This window comes from Echeneis naucrates, chromosome 21, assembly GCF_900963305.1.
Source record: "Echeneis naucrates chromosome 21, fEcheNa1.1, whole genome shotgun sequence".
Taxonomy (NCBI): domain Eukaryota; kingdom Metazoa; phylum Chordata; class Actinopteri; order Carangiformes; family Echeneidae; genus Echeneis; species Echeneis naucrates.
In genome coordinates, this window is record NC_042531.1 from 6,899,144 (window position 1) to 6,917,634 (window position 18,491).

General features: G+C 40.3%; 3 protein-coding genes across 4 annotated transcripts; all 3 read left to right on the forward strand.

Moving 5' to 3' along the window:
• The first annotated feature begins 332 nt into the window (after positions 1-332).
• On the forward strand, positions 333-7,871 carry cdc16 (cell division cycle 16 homolog (S. cerevisiae)). The gene is made up of 18 exons (XM_029529902.1): positions 333-515; positions 717-771; positions 1,064-1,161; positions 1,289-1,327; positions 1,467-1,607; positions 1,949-2,108; positions 2,206-2,300; positions 2,655-2,788; positions 3,380-3,459; positions 3,603-3,652; positions 3,727-3,800; positions 3,897-4,022; positions 4,696-4,848; positions 5,409-5,472; positions 5,563-5,624; positions 6,364-6,499; positions 6,802-6,892; positions 7,047-7,871. Exons 1-18 carry the CDS (start codon positions 468-470, stop codon positions 7,298-7,300), a joined length of 1,860 nt encoding a protein of 619 aa, XP_029385762.1. The 5' UTR covers positions 333-467; the 3' UTR covers positions 7,301-7,871.
• A 1,699-nt stretch (positions 7,872-9,570) lies between these two features.
• upf3a (UPF3A regulator of nonsense mediated mRNA decay) lies at positions 9,571-13,709 on the forward strand. Of its 2 annotated transcripts, none has more exons than XM_029529904.1 (10): positions 9,571-9,711; positions 10,447-10,553; positions 10,640-10,746; positions 10,922-11,020; positions 11,144-11,254; positions 11,356-11,411; positions 11,495-11,653; positions 11,761-11,894; positions 12,425-12,716; positions 12,998-13,709. In XM_029529904.1, the coding sequence occupies exons 1-10, from the start codon at positions 9,571-9,573 to the stop codon at positions 13,184-13,186; spliced, it is 1,395 nt and encodes a 464-aa protein (XP_029385764.1). In that variant the 3' UTR covers positions 13,187-13,709. The 2 variants fall into 2 exon arrangements, with proteins under 2 accessions (XP_029385764.1, XP_029385763.1); XM_029529903.1 differs by having other exon boundaries at positions 12,428-12,728.
• A 1,590-nt stretch (positions 13,710-15,299) lies between these two features.
• p2ry8 (P2Y receptor family member 8) lies at positions 15,300-18,419 on the forward strand. Its single transcript, XM_029529905.1, has 3 exons — positions 15,300-15,525; positions 16,665-16,984; positions 17,329-18,419. The coding sequence occupies exons 2-3, from the start codon at positions 16,692-16,694 to the stop codon at positions 18,023-18,025; spliced, it is 990 nt and encodes a 329-aa protein (XP_029385765.1). The 5' UTR covers positions 15,300-15,525; positions 16,665-16,691; the 3' UTR covers positions 18,026-18,419.
• The last annotated feature ends 72 nt before the right edge of the window (positions 18,420-18,491 follow it).

Below are 18,491 nucleotides of genomic sequence, written 5' to 3' on the forward strand. Positions count from 1 at the left end.
AAACTGTATTTTCCTGCACAAAACTGGCCCCAGATAACGTCGGGCAGCATTATGACTTTATAGTCATGCTTTAGGATAAATAGGCCAGCAGCAGTATTTAATAATGACTGTGCCAGGGTTGTTTCGTGAACACAATACTACTGTGGATGATGGAAAAAAAATCTTTAGAAACTTGTTTATTTAATAAAAAAAAAACAATTAAGACAGTAAAACAATATGTGAATCGTTTAGTTTTCGGGCGTAAATTAAAGAGGACTCCGGTTAAAGTGGAACTGTTGTCCTGTTTCTGTTTCCTACCGGAACAATTTGGCTGAACACTCCTTGCAGAAAGAAGCCGCGGATTTGATTTTTCGCAGCTAACAAGCTAGCGCGTACTACTGTTGAGTCCACAGTTTGATGCAGAGTTTTTCACCAATAATGAATCACTTCTAATCGTGTTTGCGTCGACGTTAGATCAAAATAAGAAAATGAACCTCGACAGACTTAGAAAGCGGGTCCGGCAGTACATCGACCAGGTAAGAAACTGGATTTCTTCTGGAGTTTCCTTGCTGCTAGCTAATGCTAGCTTACGAGCAAACCTAGCTTCGGAGGTTAAAAACCTCCATAGATTGCCCCCCCCCCTACCTGGCTGCCTTTAAATACCTGACCAGGCCAACCACACACAGCAGACTCCCCCAACTCGACTGACTTCTCTTTATTTGTCCTTGTGTTTACAGCAACAGTATCAAAGTGCTCTGTTTTGGGCCGACAAGATAGCATCCCTGTCCCACGGTGAGTGACGTTAACACTGTTTGTGCCTAACCAGTACTGGCTACTTTCCAACCTGCCTACATGAACGTTTATATGGCTGCTGTTTTACGTGAAGAAAGTTCACGTGCTGTCCCGGCTGTTGTGTGTTGTTGTTTCGTATCAGTACGCCTGGAAATTGACTTTTTATTCGTGTTAAGGGTGGACAACAGCAGATGGGAGAAGGCTGAGGTGTTCTTGAGCTGCTTGTGAGTGATAACCGTTAAGGTGCTGAAGGAGACTCACTGGCCTGTGTCTCCTTGTTTGTGTCATACAGAGGATCCCCAGGATATCTACTGGCTAGCTCAGTGCCTTTACCTGACATCACAATACCACAGAGCCTCCCATGCTCTCCGTTCCCGAAAACTTGACAAGGTAATTGTGGTTTGTTTAATACTTAGTGTGTGCTGGGATGGGAATTGGACATATGTTTGGTTGATCAACTTAAATTAAGCCAGTTAAGTCAGAGAAACTAAAACAACATTTGTCCTCCCTCACACAGTTGTATGGAGCCTGTCAGTACCTTGCTGCAAGGTGCCATGTGAGTAATGAAAAATGGAGTTTCTGTGTCACCCAATCAAACCAATCTGACGTGTTCAGGTGTATGATGCCATCTTGAGAACCTGGTGGATTTTCATGTTGGATCTGTTTTGGTTTTTTGTTGTTGTTGTTGTTTCAAGTATGCTGCCAAAGAGTTTCAGCAGGCTTTGGATATTTTGGATTCAGAGGAGCCAGCTACTAAAAAGCTGCTTGACAAGAGTGAGAAAGATGATAGTGGGACACCAGAGTCCACTAAGGATTGGGACATGTCACCTGCCTCTGTAAGTCTCAGCTGCCAATGAAATATAATCAAAACAGTTTTAAGATTTGTCTATTTGTCTCCACTACTCAATTATGCCCTATCACTGAACTTCTCCTTTCATAATTAGCTGTACTGTGCCAATGAATATTTGATAGTGTATAGTGTTGTTTAGAAAATATTGACATTCACAATTTTTAACTCTTTACATTTTCTCTCTCACACCGTTTTGCATCTATGTTCACTTCCTATTTGTCAGGATTTTGCTGCTTAGATATTAAATCTATGTGAAGTTATGAGCAATAGTTTCTACTCTAACTTATGTAGTTGTGTGTTTGTTTTTATTGCTCTGAAATATTTCAGATCAGCAGCTCTATTTGCCTCCTGCGAGGTAAGATCTATGATGCCATGGACAACAGACCGCTCGCCACCTCCAGCTACAAAGAGGCCTTGAAACTGGATGTGTACTGCTTTGAAGCCTTTGACCTTTTAACATCCCACCATATGCTGACTGCACAGGAAGGTAAGCATGATCTGTGGCAATGATGAGCATTCATGTTTTTGTGTTGTGTTGTATTATTTCATTAACTCAGCCTGTACAAAACCTTATTTTCCAACAGAGAAAGACTTCCTTGACTCGCTTCCTCTGAGTCAGCAATGCACTGAGGAAGAGGAGGAGCTATTACACTTCCTTTTTGAAAATAAATTAAAGAAGGTAGAGGAGCTCTACATTTGAAATTAATTGATATGATTTTACTCATAATTTGTTGAGTGTAAGGGTGGTGATACTTTACATTTTGTCAACAAACCGCTCTCTAGTGTTGTCAAACATAAGCCTACATTTTTATGCAGTTCATGTTGATTGAAATGCAAATGCTTATTAAGGACATTCTGGCCTGTTTTTCTCCTCCTGTATTTTAATTTATCACTCCTCTGCCTGTTTTTTTGTTTTGTTTTGTTTTGTTTTGGGTTTTTTTTTTTAGATTTCTGTGTTATTTACATTTTAACATTGTTCCATCCTTTGACACATGCATATATGGACACACACAGACTCTCCTTTATTTTGCAGTATAACAAGCCGAGTGATTTGGTGGTGCCAGAGATGGTCAATGGTCTTCAAGACAACTTGGATGTGGTAGTGTCTCTTGCTGAGAGACATTATTATAACTGTGATTTCAAGATGTGCTACAAACTCACATCAATGTAGGTGTCTGTGGCTTCCCTCTGACTGTTTTGCATTACCCAGAAATACTTAGAAGAAATACATAGAATTCAGCTTCTTTTGAAATGTGCTTGTATCTGTCATATAAAAATCATCAAACAATCAGTGATTCACAGTTGTGAACACACTTTGGCACTACCGTGACCACACCTACATCTTTGCGAATAAATTGTTTTGGTTTTTTTTTATTACACATCTGTGATGTTATCTTTGTGTAACAGTAAAGTAGAAAAACTATTTCACACTTGCTAAACTCTGTTTATGCAGTTGCTCATGTTATCCGGCAGCAGTCATATTGGACTTGTTTTGACTGATTCATTTAGTTATTCTTGACTAGTGATGGATGCTATGATATCTTGCTTTACCTACTTGTTTCCCACTCGAAAGTTGAGATAAGTTTGTTTTTGGTAACTGCCAGTAATTGGTATGTTTGCATCTGAAGCTATGGACTTTTTGAAAAGACTGGATTGAACACATGAATTTGGATTACACACTAAACTTTAACTGTCATAGAATATTCCCAATCCAAAAAGTGCAGGACCTTTTAATGCAGCTATTCGTCTGTATTACAGGGTGATGGTGAAAGACCCCTTCCATGCCAACTGTTTACCAGTCCATATAGGCACTCTGGTGGAGCTAGGAAAAGCAAATGGTAAATCAGCCATTGATCTGTATTTTAAAACGTTTTTGGCTGTTTGGTACCAATATAAAAGAGTGATGTCTCTGATTAATTTATTTGGATCTTTGGATTAGGCACTATAAATGTCTACATTTTGTTTCTCCCCTTTTCTGCAGAGTTGTTTTACCTCTCACACAAACTTGTAGACTTGTACCCCAACAACCCAGTAAGTATTGTGATTTCTCACTTGTCTCAGATAAAATAATTTCCAGTATTTCATAATCCAAATATTTTTTTCAGGTGTCCTGGTTTGCGGTTGGGTGCTACTATCTCATGGTTGGCCATAAAAACGAACACGCTCGGCGCTACCTTAGGTGTGGATTAGTGCATTTTAATGAAAGTGTTGAAGACCACGTTACATGCATACATTTAAGTTCACTTTGTCAAATTGGGTATTGTATATTCTACAGTAAAGCCACCACTCTGGAGAGGACGTATGGTCCTGCATGGATTGCCTACGGTCATTCATTTGCAGTGGAGAGTGAGCATGACCAAGCCATGGCTGCCTACTTCACTGCTGCCCAGCTGATGAAAGGGTAGGTACAAGAATGGCATGTTCTAAATTTACAACTTCATATACTTTAATAGATTAATGCCTTTATAGCTGTCCAAGGCGAGGTTTATAAAATATGGCTGTTAACAGCCTAAATCATAGAATGGAGCTCCATTGGAGCAAAGCTTATCTCTTTAAATAATGTCCTGAATAGTTGCAGTTAATCGCTGCAGTTTGGTTATTTTACTGAGGAAATTGTGACGCCACAGTCGATAAAACTTCTCATTGCCACAACTTAATGGCAAACAAATTGTGCTCTTGACAGATTAATTCCATTCTCAGGATTTGAAATATGAAATGTCCACAGGCAAAAATAAAAGGGCATTTACTTTTTATGATCAAGAATAACTGTCTGTCAAAATGTCTTGCAGCCATAGAGGTAGTCTTTTACACAGCCTGATTCTCATATAATTAATCTCACCACTCATAGTTTCTAGCTAAAACAGTGTCTTTATGTCTCTGAACGTTTTTTAGTTTTAGTTTGCCAGCTTGTTGTTCCAGTCACAAGATGCCTGTAGGTAATTTTACCATCTTGGTTAACATTAGAAACATGGTTCTTATAAACCTTGTATCAATTTATTTATCCCCCCCCCCTCCCCGAAGTACAATTGAAACTAAAGCTTGGGTCTTTATGTCTCCTGCACTTTCTCATGCAGCTGTCACCTACCCATGCTCTACATCGGCCTTGAGTACGGTCTGACCAACAACTCCAAGCTGGCAGAACGATTCTTCAGCCAGGCTCTAAGTATCGCTCCAGAGGACCCGTTCGTCATACATGAAGTAGCAGTGGTCGCATTTCAAAATGGAGAGTGAGTTATACAGCCACAAACACCCAAAACACCCATAACACTAGTTTTACTAAAGTCATAAATGTTCTTAGCAGCATAAATAGATGTTGGCACACTGCAACAATATTTGTATAAAAAAAAGAAAAGAAACTGATCTATCTGGCCAAGACATGTATTTGAGAAACATGGACAAAATTTAATTACTGAGTGAACAATGTCCTGCTTGACAAATTGAGTAGCAGCTATTTTGCATCTCAATGGATATTGACACAAAGCTTCATTAAGTGTCATTTGTCCATATAGGGATTCCGCCAAAAACATCCATTCACCTGTATTATGTTGGATAACAGCAGAAATATCATGTCTGATAACATAACATATCTCTAAATTTTGTCACGTCAAATAAAAAACATTCTTTATTTTGGGGGTTTACCCATTTAGGAAAACATACACTAAGTGTAAGTGTTTTAATCTGTAATACCCGAATATCAAAATGAGTTTTAATAATAGTCACACACAATGGAATCTGGTTTATTATGTAGTTTTATCCAAATGTATGTATGTAATTTCTCCTTCTTCAGCTGGAATACAGCAGAGAGGCTGTTCCTCGATGCAATGGAGAAAATCAAAGCCATAGGGAATGAGGTACTAAATCATAGAATTTGAAAAGTCTCATTATATGTTTTGAAACATGACCAACTTTCTGCTAATATGACCATTCCTTTATGAATTAAGGTCACTGTGGACAAATGGGAGCCTTTATTAAACAACTTGGGTCATGTGTGCCGTAAACTGAAGTAAGTATCAGGCCAATTCTCTTTTTGAATAAATTGTCTAGTAGGACTGACCACATTAGAGTGGGCTGTGCTTCCAGCTCTACAGATTTCCTTAGTGACATGATAGATCTCATGTATTAGTTTTAATTAGTCCATAAAGTACAAAATAATATGGGAGGGTAAGTTATGCCTGCGTGAATAATAAAGATTGCCTGAAGTGCACTCTTTAATTTGTTCGTTCCCATTTTATCTATCTCCAACAAGCTGTATTCAGAGATGTCCCCACTTCTTGTTTGCAATCATTCTACATAGGTAAGGGTGTCCACTGAGAATATATTCAGAGACACTTTAATGAATTATGCATAGGCACCACTCAATACACATAAGGGGCTTGCAGAATGTGTGTCACAGAAGTGGCTGTATTGAAAGGTTTATTTATTTTAAGAAGAAGGAGGATTTCATCCATCCAAAATAGATACTTCACCAGGCTTATTTGTGCGTCATGGATTTGTTACTGAAAGAACACATGAAAACTATTTTCCATCTATCTGTGTTTCAATATAATTGTAACAGAAATATTTATATACCATTGTATACATAATACTCCAATATGAATGTTTCTTTTTGCCATGAGAGCAATGGCTATTTGTTAAATGTTACAGCAGTTATACTGACCTGCTTAAATGTCATGTCTGGTGTCAGTTGCTTATCAAATTGCATTGAATCCAACTTGAAACATATTTTTTTTGTCTTTTTGTAGAAAGTATGACCACGCACTGGAGTACCACCGTCAAGCACTTGTCTTAATCCCTCAGCACGCCTCCACCTATGCTGCCATTGGATATGTTCACAGTTTAATGGGGGACTTTGAGAGTGCTATTGACTACTTTCATACGGTAAAGTCCTCTATTATCTTAACTTACGCTGATTATGTTTTTTTATTTTATGTCATTAGTTTGATGCTGGTCATATAGCCGAGAGTTGATGGATTATTTAAGTGTAATAAGACAAGAAAGCATGGAAATTTTTTAGCGAGATCAGAGAACACAAGCGTAAAATCAAGTTTAATATAAATGAGAAATAGATATAAATCCAGTTTGATGATTTTAATGAGACCTGACAGTGTTTGTTTCATCGTGTCTTTTCTGTTTTGTTGTTAAATAGAAGTGTTGGAAGTTGTTTCTTCTTTGTGTGGCAGGCACTTGGACTGAAAAGGGATGATACTTTCTCTGTGACAATGCTTGGCCACTGCATAGAGATGTACATTGGTGACACAGATGCCTATATAGGTATGATACAGCTTTCAGAAGAGCTAATTTTATCCTTAAAAATTGATCGTGGATATTTTTTTCATGAGGCTGAAAAATCTGATTATTTGATTACCATTGTTCTAGTACTCATAAAATTGAACCGCTCTTCGTACATGTTACTGTTTCCACTAAGGCACAGACATTAATGACAAGGTGCGAGGCAGCTTGAACACTCCAGCACTGATGAAGATGCTGAACACGTCGGAGCCCGGTGACCTTCTAGCCACGCCGAGATTGGAAGACACCAGCATTGCGTCGTTAGAAACAACACTGTCAAATCAGGACAAGATGATGCTGGAGACACCTCTTCGACTCTCTTTGACCCTGGAATGTGACATGTATGAGAGTGACGTCATGTTAGACACCTTGTCGGACACCAGCACGTGATCTCATCCTGTCAGGAGGTGGAACTGTCTCTGCAGCAGGTTGTCATAGGCACACATGTCGAAGCCCAAGGACAACATTCAAACTAGAACTTTGACACCTGTCCTTCACCAAAGGTCTTCTGTGAGCTCCCCCAATTGTGCATTAGATATCGCTGTGACTGGAAGTGACAAAAAAATAATAATAATGTGCCGCTGTGAACATTACGAACTTGCGTAAAAGTGAGGGTAAGTCTGTATACAGCAACTGCTGTACGTTGTATTCATTTTGTAAGAATGCACTTTAAAAGGGAAATAGCACGTGCCTTTGTTAAGGGGTTGAGTTTAGCGTTGGGCCTTGGGTTAAGCCTGAAGACAATGGAAGCATGTGATCTTCTGACACTTGGCTGAACAGAGCAAAGAGCAGCACATCTAATATCACAACTGAAAGACTAGTCACTTAATACTGCCTATGGCAGAACCCTCCATGTTGCTTAACCTGTGGATTTTCACCTTGATTAAAGAGCCAGCTAAATACAAAACATTTTTTTTGGTGAAACAATTCTTGATAATTCAGACAATAAACCATTTATCTTTAAACATTTTAACATGTGCTTTTTTGTGTTTGTGTGTGTTGAATGAAGTGGTTTGCATTGTGAAAAAATTAGCACATGCTCTGGTGCTAAGGCTGGTACATTTTTAACAGAGTGACGTAATCCTAATTGAAACTAAAAAGTCATCTCTATTGTCCACAGATGTGAAGATTTGCCTTTGGCTTCACAGGCTGCTAAAACGTTATTGTTACCGAGTAATAAGAACTGTACACCTCAAAACCAGTGCAAACACTAATGGGTATGATTCCTATGTAAATGACTTTAATTACTGCCTTTGGTATCAAGCTTTTTCTCTGAACATTTGCTAAAGGGCGCATCATACTTCTGCTGTCTAAATGCATTCATTGTGATGATCCCACAGAAACTTCTGACAAAATGTTTAATCAAAAAAAATCTTATAGGCTACGAGTTTTTAATCATAGAGTGTCACTCATCCTGATAGGTAGTTATTAGTATTAAAGTACCAGTTGATCCCGGTCACATGTCCTGTTCCCGTTTAGGAGAAGGAGGGAGGTTTCCTTCCTTCCTCAGTCCGGCTCAGTGTTTCCAGCGGACAGGAGCCTGAGATGGGCTGTGCTCCGTCCAAACCGGCCGTTGTCTACACCCAGGAGCGGGTCTATCGGGATCTGGACACCTGCTCCACCTTCGTGTCCAGTCTGAAGAGCTCCGTGTCCACCCCAGAGGGACCCCGGCTCCGTGCGGAGACCAGCAGCGGCGGACAAGCTCTGCTCAGCGGTGAGTTTTTAACGCATTAAAAAACAAACACACACACAAAAAAAGTCATTTTCTGATAAAAGCAATAAACAGATTTACTGTGGCTTCAGATGTGTGGAAGTACCCTTCAAAATAAAGGGAGTGCAGGTGTGTGGTTAGATTTAATTGCAACAAGGACCACAGCGGTGCAAACAGTGTGCCCAATGTAAAAGTTGCGGATGATTGTGTGTCTGTGTCCATCTGCTCCCCAGTCCCCTGCCGGGATGTCCACGGCCGGTCAGTGAGCCAGTCCTCCTGCCCAGACTCCTGGAGCCCAGCGGGCAGCTCGTCCTGTGTGGACCACTGAGGCGTGATGTCCCGGAGCCGGACCAGGGCCGAACCCAGCAGATGTAAAGAGACTGGGACAGCCTGTATATTAACACACAACACAAGTGGGAAACACTTTTACTGTCGCTCCTCTCATGTACTTGTTCTGTACAGTTTCTGTTTTTATCGGGGGTGTGGTGCACCAATCTAAATAATGAAATTTAACAACCTGTCTGAGGCCTTGTACCTTAATTATGAACAGAGTACAGTTGTAATGCCGGAGAGGATGACTGCTCTGTCGTATTAATTCTATCAGCCTTTTTTGCACAACAATAGGTCATTTTTGTTGATAAACGAGATCTAGCTGAATAAGATGATGATAAAAGCTTGACATAAGTTTTGTATTAATTCAGTTTTATTGTTTTGCACACTTTTCTAAGCAAACCAGTGCTAGTTAATGTTGATGCACTATATAATTAATTAAAATATACATCTGGGTTTTGTTTGTTTGTTTGTTTAATTGGTTTGATCGTGACTGTGGCGCACCATCAGGGATCCCACAAACATGCTCCAGTTTCCCCGTATCTCTCTCCCCCTCGCGATATGATCGTACTCTCGCGAGCACTCCGCGCTCGGAGCTTGAAGAGGGAGATGGAGAGAAATGAGGTCTGAAAAGGACCAAATGACTGCGGGCAAGGAGAAAAACGTCGTCGAGATACAATTCAGGGACATCCCGAGGGACGCGGAAAACGCTCCCTGCAACCCCAAACAGAAAGAAGAAAAGAAGGAGGTGTTTACAAAGGTAGGGGGGCGGGTGTAGGTGGGAGGGAGGAGATGGGGGCCGAGCGTCTTCGCTGCGCCGTCCTGCTCGTGTTGTGGAAAACAGACATGGAGGTGGGATCAGTTCAGCACCGCGGACAGCGACACCCAACCTATAACCTCCGGCCACCTCCACCTTCATCATCCTCCGCCTCCGTCTCTGACTTCATTTCATGTGCTATCTGATTTAGTTATTGGCCGGAAGTGTTCACTGCACGGCAGCAAAAAGGTTATTACAACACTACGTCCAATCCCGTCCACATGCCTGCGTCATCTGTGGTTTAAAACCCGCTCTGTCCACCCCCCAAATCCTCATTTACAGATCCGGGTGTGATGTGGTTGTGAGTCATGCTGCAACCAATTTCTCCTGTTTCTCTTGTATTGATGTAATTGTATCGGTGTTTTTCAGTCTGTATCAGGTTATTCCAACTCTTTGAAGTTTTCACTGACGCTTTAAATCAGTTTAAATATAAATGATTTCTTTTCCATGATTGTCTTATAAACCTTTCACAAAAATGAAATCATATTAATATTTGGTTGTAAATGGAAATTTTGGTGAAAATACACTCCAGACAACATGCAGCATTAAGCTTGGTGAATTGAGTTTCAATTGGAGGTGGAAAAGGCAACATCTGAAGAGCAGAACCATCCTCCTCTGAAATGCATCATGCAGCCGTTATCTGAACAACAGGAAAAATAATTCAACGGTACATTGCAGGTGGTGATTCGAAGGCTCCCTCCCAACCTGTCAAAGGACCAACTAGAAGAGCAGCTCAGTCCACTGCCATCCTACGACTATTTTGAGTTCTTCCCAGCAGATCAAAGGTATAACCTTTTTAATCTCAGTCCTCCATGTTCTTCATTTTCTGAGTTTAACGATTTCTTGTCCTTCTTTGTGTTTCCTTTGACAGTCTCTACCCTCACCTGTTCTCCAGAGCATACATCAACTTCAAAAACCCTGAAGATATCCTGCTTTTTAGGGACCGATTTGATGGCTATGTCTTCATCGACAACAAGGGTATTTCTTTTTTATTATCTGGTCAGCGTGGTGCTTTATTAAATGCAAACAGAAACACGTTTGTTCTGTAGATTTGGTGGACAGAGAGGTGGCTTTAGAGATTTGGTTGCCATTGTCGCCAATGATAGCTTGTTTGTTAAATGATGAGCAGCCTTTTATTCCAATATTTACTCAGGCCAAGAGTATCCTGCAGTGGTGGAGTTTGCCCCCTTTCAGAAGATTTCTAAAAAGAAGCTAAAGAAGAAAGATGCCAAAGCTGGAAGCATCGAAGAAGGTAATGAAGCTCAGAGCATTAACTGTTATTAATGCCTGATGAACAGCGGACATACTGTTAGGTTGTTGACTATTAATATTTAATATCACAGATGATGAGCTCATATTTTGCTGTAACTGTCAGATCCAGAATATAAGCGCTTCTTGGAGAATTACTCCTGTGATGAGGAGAAATCGATGGCCAATCCCGAAACTCTGCTGGGAGAAATAGAGGCCAAGACTAGAGAGCTCATAGGTACAGAGTGTTTTCTTGCAATTCATTAGAATAGGTTTTGACAATTTAGATATAAGTTAGTCAACATTTGTTTGGTTCATTGTTCTTTTTTTTTTTTTTAGCCAAGCGAACAACACCACTGCTGGAGTACATCAAAAACAAGAAAATCGAGAAACAGGTAAGAAAAAAGGAAATTACTGACATGCCCCAGAAAGTGGAAGGAATCTTTTTCTTTTCTCATTGCTGTGTCTTCCCTTACAGAGAATAAGAGAGGAGAAGAGAGAAGAGAGGAGGAGGAGAGAGCTTGAAAAGAAACGTCAAAGGGAGGAAGAGAAGAGAAAGCGTCGAGAGGAGGAGCGACGTAAACGAAAAGAGGCTGAAAAGCAGAAGAAATTGTCTGATAAAGACATCAAAATCAAAGTAAAACTTCCCTGAGAATAGTTTTTATGTATGCTTGATTAGAAACGCTTGTTCAGTCAGTGCAGCAGCTTAGTTATGCAGCTTTTCTGTGTCATCTGTGCATTCAGCTCCTGAAGAAGAGCGACAGAGACGACGATGTGGATTCAGACAGAATAAAAGACAAGGGTGACATTGGGGAGACAGACAGGGGGAAATGGGAGAAAGCTGGAGGACAAGTGAAGTCAAAGGACCCCAAAGAGAAGTAAGTTAAATTCTTCCCTCCTCTCTCACAGAGCTTTTATATACATGTATACATATATGTAACACGTCACTGATCATTTTACTGGTAAATCTGTTGGTGAGGGCTCTAAGCTTTTGATCTCCAGCTTTCATCGTCAGAGCTGCTTCTTCTGTAACAGAGAAAGACTTTGAAAAGCATGTCCAGTAGTCAGCGAACAAATCCTACCCGACTTTGACTTTTTGTCATTTTCTGCTGATTGATTTGACTGTGTGTGTGTTGTCCTGAATGCGGAGAAGTGCAGCTCAATGATGTTTGTTTTCATACATTTGGACAGAAATAAACTTAAAGCTGATGCCAAAGAGGAACCAACTCTACTGGGATATGGATCAGTTCATTATATTGTTCTTGTTACCCGACATTTAAAAATTGTGTCCCCAACACCACAAACCACAGCACTCAATTAAAGGTTGGGATCTGCTGTTCTCATAGTCACAACAACAGCTTTGTATTAAATATCCATCTGGTGTCTGTGCAATCTTCACTGTGGCCACTAGAGGTCAGCCTGAGAGTGACAAGGAACAGAGAGAGCATCATGGAAGACGACAGAGAGATAAGGACCACCGAGGGAAAGATGAGGAGAGGAAACGTCAGCGGCACCACTATGAGTTTGATAAGTTTATGCGGCGCAAAGATGAGACCAAATGGGGGAAAGGCTATTGCCAGGACCGAGCAAAGAAAGAGGGACACCACCACGGCTTCTCCTACTGTCCTGACAGTGGAGACAAACTGGGAAAGGAGGACAGGGAGGACCTGGGTAGTAGGAAGGAACGCCTCCGAAACAAGGTGAGCGAGAAGGTGAGCATGAGATGGGGGTAACATGGGGTGTTTTCTCTCTTGATGCAGACCTCTCTCTCTCAGTCATGATGCTTAGATTTATTGGTGTGTGGTTGATGATAATCATCAAATATGTCACAAAGACAAGCTACACTCATCGCCTTGAGTTGAGAAGTGAAATGAAATGAGAAGATGAAAAACAACTAGTTTACATAAAGTACATGGGCCGTGGATTGAAATCGTGTTGCTACTTGTCTCTCCCATGTCCCTGCTCTCTTTTCTCCCTGCAGGACCGTCCAGCCATGCAACTCTATCAGCCAGGCGCACGCAACCGCAAGCGCATGAGCTCAGCAGGCAAAGGCTACGACTGCATCCCCGTGGGCCCCTCACCAGAACCCGGGACAGAGCATTGCTATGAGGTTGCCACCATGGCAACAGGGCAGGAAAAGGGGTTTGACAAAAGCAAAGAAGAGCAGTGAGCAGTGTGGATAACTGAGCTCATAAAACTAATAAACTCCATCAAGGGAGACGGCACTTCACAAGCAAACTGTCTTTTCGTAACTTTCTGTGTTTAGGCGTAATGAAACTCTTTGAATGTTGGTAAAGCATGAATATTTTTAGCAAATGTTTTAGCAAAGTATTTGAGGTATCCCAATGATTGATAGTCAAAGAACAACCACTAGATGTATCATTAATATGAATCTTTGAATAAACATTGTGAGAAGTAGAACAAACTATATTTGTTATCTGCTGCTTGAACAACATGATTTCTCACAATCACTTGCTGTCTTACGACAAATGCACAGATTCATTTTTTCTAAACTGCTTCCTGCAAACTTGTTAGTTTCATCAAAGCTTTGTCTCACAAGGCAGATGAGAGTCATTTCTTCTTTCCGCAATCTTGTTTTCGAAGTGTGTTCCTCTGTTCCTCTGATGGGCAGCTCTCATGTGATTTCAATAGTTCGCTGGTGGAAGCATCATCACATCCCTTGCTGCAGAACGTCTTACCACACCTTTGTAGAGGTCTCTGTTTTTTTAATGATCCTATAAACTTTTTAATCTAAATAGTACTTACTGAGAATGGGTGCATAAAATGAAGCAGTTGAAATTCTGTGTGTACATTTGTGTGTGAACATGAGTGACTGGGAGGAAGAGGTATGACTGTTGACAATGTTGACATGTTTAACCACTTTTCCCTCATTTCTGTCTTCTTACACATGGTCCATCTTACTTTTAGGATTGTACAACACAGACAAAACTTTTTTTGTTGGCAAAGATTTACACATGATTACCCATGAGCCACAAAGAACACATTCTCTACATTTTTATAAAACATTTCCAAGAAATAAAACCTGAGATTTCTAAATATGATGCAGATAAATGATACTGTCATTTGTTTATGCTGTTTTCGTGGTTTTCTTGTAATTATGTAAATTGACAGCAATGGAAAAGCCACAAATCTTAAGTAATATTGTTTGTTCCTCAAACCTTATATTATCTTCATATCACCTTTCTTTGGTTATAATACATCCTGTACCTTCTCCTTCCTCATTTATTTCACCGCATTTAATAAAAAACTGTTCAACCATTACGAGTGAGTGTTTCAGTAGTAGTAGTTCAGTTATAGTTGGGGCGAGGCAGCACTGCCCATAGTACAGATTTAACAAATGACAGATATGACTCATTTATACTTAGGAAAAAATGAACACCCAAGTCTTAGTTAGTATAAACATGCTTCACTGTTTCAGTTATACTGGCTTCTCCCAAAACAAAACGAAACATAACAAAAAAACAATTCTGCTGGTCTTGATGCCAGGAGAAGATTTTAGTCTTTGTTTTCTACTGTATTGAAAAGCATCTCAATGAAAGTGTTTTTGGTGCAGCCATGTACTGTAGATAAAGCAGAAGTGTCATTTTCAACAGGAAGTCAACCAGAACACATCCTGTGAATCTCGTGAAATATGAGTGCATGTGTGCGTTTGATGGGTTGTCATCACTCTCTCCCATTGTTTCTGCTGCTCAGTCTATAAACACAGGGCCAATTCTAATTAATCTTCCGTTTTTTGCTGTTAGAAGTTGTATCTATTATCCGTCTATTTAATGTTTTATCATGATCTCGGTAATACCTCTTTATGAGGGAACTGCATTATGCTATGTTCTCTTCCTCCTGTTCCTGGACTGTTTAAGGGAGTTTTTCCTAACCACAGATATCAAGCGCTTCGTCACGGGGAAATCTTTGTACTGTAATTTTGCTTTAGCATACAATCTACACCTCCCTGAAAGTCCCGTTATGAAAACCCTATTCAATTCATATGAAACTTGATTTGATTTATTTTTGTTTTGGGGCTTTTTTTTTTTTTTTGCATTCATGTATTACATAACACTATTATGTATGAGTATAAATGAAAGTAACTTCTTTTGACATTTTAGCCACATCCAAGGCACAGACTTGAAACTTGCTTTACCATTAAGGTTCCGTCAAAGCCCCTTTTCATGTTTAATTGTCCCACATTCGGAACTATTGCTTTGAGGAGACTGCTCGTTCACCACATGGTAAGGCATCGCACAACCATGCTCGCTGTCACAGTAGTTGGAGTGGAGAACGTTACACATGTGCGTGTGTAGTCATTCCAAGACTGAATCTAACGCGTGGCTGTTACAACAGTTAGAAGGATAAAGATTGTCACATGGCCCATTTCCTCTCTATCTTTGTGGCAAGTTCAAACCACATTTCCTCACTAGTAAAGAGCTGTGCCACCCATTTGCAACTGGAATTCAGAAGTCTGCCTACCTCTAGTCTTGTTTGTGCTTTGTGAAGGTGAGTTCTCAACCTACTCTTTCTAAGCTTTATTTTGAGAGCTGCTTCTTTACAGCCATCCAGTGTAACTATTATTTTCAACTGGACCTGACCTATCACGCTTGTTAGTTACTTAGTGGGTTGTTATTTTTTTGGGGGGCTGGGGGTCGCTGTCATTTTGTATTATTTGTGTACTTTCATGGTGTCAGTATAACTCTTCGGTTAACATCTGAAGTGTTAAAATTTTCTCACTGACTTAATATGAGTTAAAAGAGAAGCTAAAACTATACTCTGCCCTTTGTCACACACGACACAAAGAAGCAAATACCTAACGTGCATCCAACGTGCAAAGTTAGTTTAAGGTACATAGTACATTATATGTCCAATTTGTTAACTTCCAATATAAATGTGTTATAAACGTATGTATTGTTAAACATCATCGCATAAATATATGTACAGTGCTTTACAGATGAATTTGCCATGTTTTTCTGTAGCAAGGGCGATGATACTTATTGTGTTTGTGCTGAGTGTTGTGACATTTGTGAACTTCTCATTTTGCTCAACTTGCATAGTTCAATTGCTCTCTGTTGTTTAACTGTGGATTTCACCTCTGTCTGCTTTGTGGTAATCCCTACAGAGTCCAACACAACCACCAACACCGCTAGGTATATCGTGTGTCACAGAAAGTGACACTCTGCTATTTCTGAGGTGTCAACCGTCAAACTCAAGACATAATGCTGAAATTAGGTTTACAAGATCACTTTGTGAGCATGCCCCATACACACGATTTGTGTGAAAACATTAGCTTGTGTGACAGTTGGCACAAATCATGCATGTCCATTTCCTGTGTGAAAAGTCTACCAAACACATTGCACGAATACAACAACACTGGGTGATGGTTCCCTGAAGTGCATTTTACAGTAGTTATTTCACACCTTCAATCAGTCAGTCAATCAGTTTTCACAGTTCAGCAGAAATGTTCATTCAGTAGCGTGCAGCTCTCAGGTTAGATTAAGCATTATTTATTTCAACTGGCAATGAGATAAGAGCTATTTCTGTCTGGTGTGTATGAATTGTCGGGATTTTATTCTCTTTGTGCGCTCTTTTACATACTATTCCTCAAGAGCTCACAAAGTTTTTCTTTTAACTCTGGCACACAGGTGATTGGAGGCCATTCCCAACCAGCTATGCCGGGAAATTCAAGCAGCATTAAACTAGACAACGCCACCATGGCCCTGTTTCAGGACATGAACACCAGTATCATCATATCCCTTATCTACTCGGTTGTCACTGGCATTAATGTAGTCGGAAACGGTCTTTCTCTGTGGCTACTCATCTTCCGTACAACACCCAAGACTCCCTCCATCATTTTCATGATTAATCTGACTCTCACTGACTTGGCCCTTGGTGCTGCCCTGCCCTTCCAGATTTCTTACCTGCTCCAAGGATACCACTGGGCTCTTGGATCCAGAATGTGCAGGTATTCTTTATGACTGCAGGATGATGTTGAATATATGTATCAGACTATTTCGTGGATCAGCAGTGTTTTCTTTCTTTCTTAGTAGCTACCTCCAGGTTTACTCCCTGTAAATTCACAATGTGTCCTTTTTACACTTGAATGTGCCCAAAGATTTAACAAACAAGACCAGCATGTGTGTGTATTTTGTTTTTTTTTTTAATGATAGCTATCTGCTAGCTGTAGAGTCAAACTAAAGGACGAGAAATTATTGTGGCGTCAAAATAAAAACAAGCACTTTTCCCAAAATATTAAATTATTGTGGAAAGAATTGTTGAAACACTCTTCTTCTGTATGTCCACCTACAGCGTCCTGACCCTTGTCTTCTACACCAACATATACTGCTCTGTCCTTACTATGATGGCCATCGGTATTGACCGCTACCTTGGCATTGTCTGGCCAATGCAATTCAAGCTAACCAGGGAGAGGAAGTCCATCGCTGTCATCAGTTGTGTGTTCATGTGGGGTTTAGTGCTGAGCGTTCTGTACCCACTGATGACCACAGACCTCACCTATGAAATTCCTGAACTTGGGATTACCACCTGCTTTGATGTGCTAAAGCAAACAATGCTCCCGACCGTAGGGGCCTGGGCAGGCTTTCTTTTCTCCATGGTGTTCCTTCTCTTCATCTTCCCTTTCTGTGTCACAGCGTTCTGTTATGTAAGTGTCATTCGGAAACTGGCCAGTGATTCCAAAACAGCCCAGAAAAAGAGAGCGATACGGCTGGCCTTTATTGTTCTCCTGGTTTTTACCGTTTGTTTCGCACCCAACAACATCCTCCTGTTGGTTCACAGTGTGCTAAGGCTCTTCTATAAAAAGTCTGTCTACATGGCCTACAAAATGTCGCTCTGCCTCAGCTGTTTGAATAGCTGCCTCGATCCCTTCATTTACTACTTTGCTTGTAGGGATTTCAGACACAAGCTGAGACAAATAATAAATATTCAGAGTCAAAGTAGTGGGGACTCCATGAAAATGGAGCATAAGGAGAGCTTGTGCAATTCATAACATGTTTATAAAGGCGAGGAGGAGAAAAATATGTTTTGATGCTGCACACCGTAGCTGAGAGAGAGGGAAGGGATACGTGAAGAGGGGAAAAATGGGTCACAGAGGCATGTAAGAGGAAGTCAAACACAACTGAGTATGCCAAAGGTATGAGTCTGCATCCAACTACATTTTGCAACATCTTGTTTTCAGTCAAATGTGAAATTTATTTGGTTTGTTTTTTTCTATGTCTGAAGGAAGTCATCCTCATCCAGTTGCTATGTTCTGCTGTTTTTGTTGTTGGCTCTTTTGGTGGCCATTGGTATTGTTGGTATTTTACCCTGAACATATGCAGCTAAAAAAAAAAAAAAAAAAAAAAATGTTTCACTGGCCAAGTACACTTCACTGTAATGCATAATGTTATGGCTGTACACACTCTCTGTAACTCTGAAATGACTTGACTAATTTGCTCTTGTTTTTTAAAACCTTG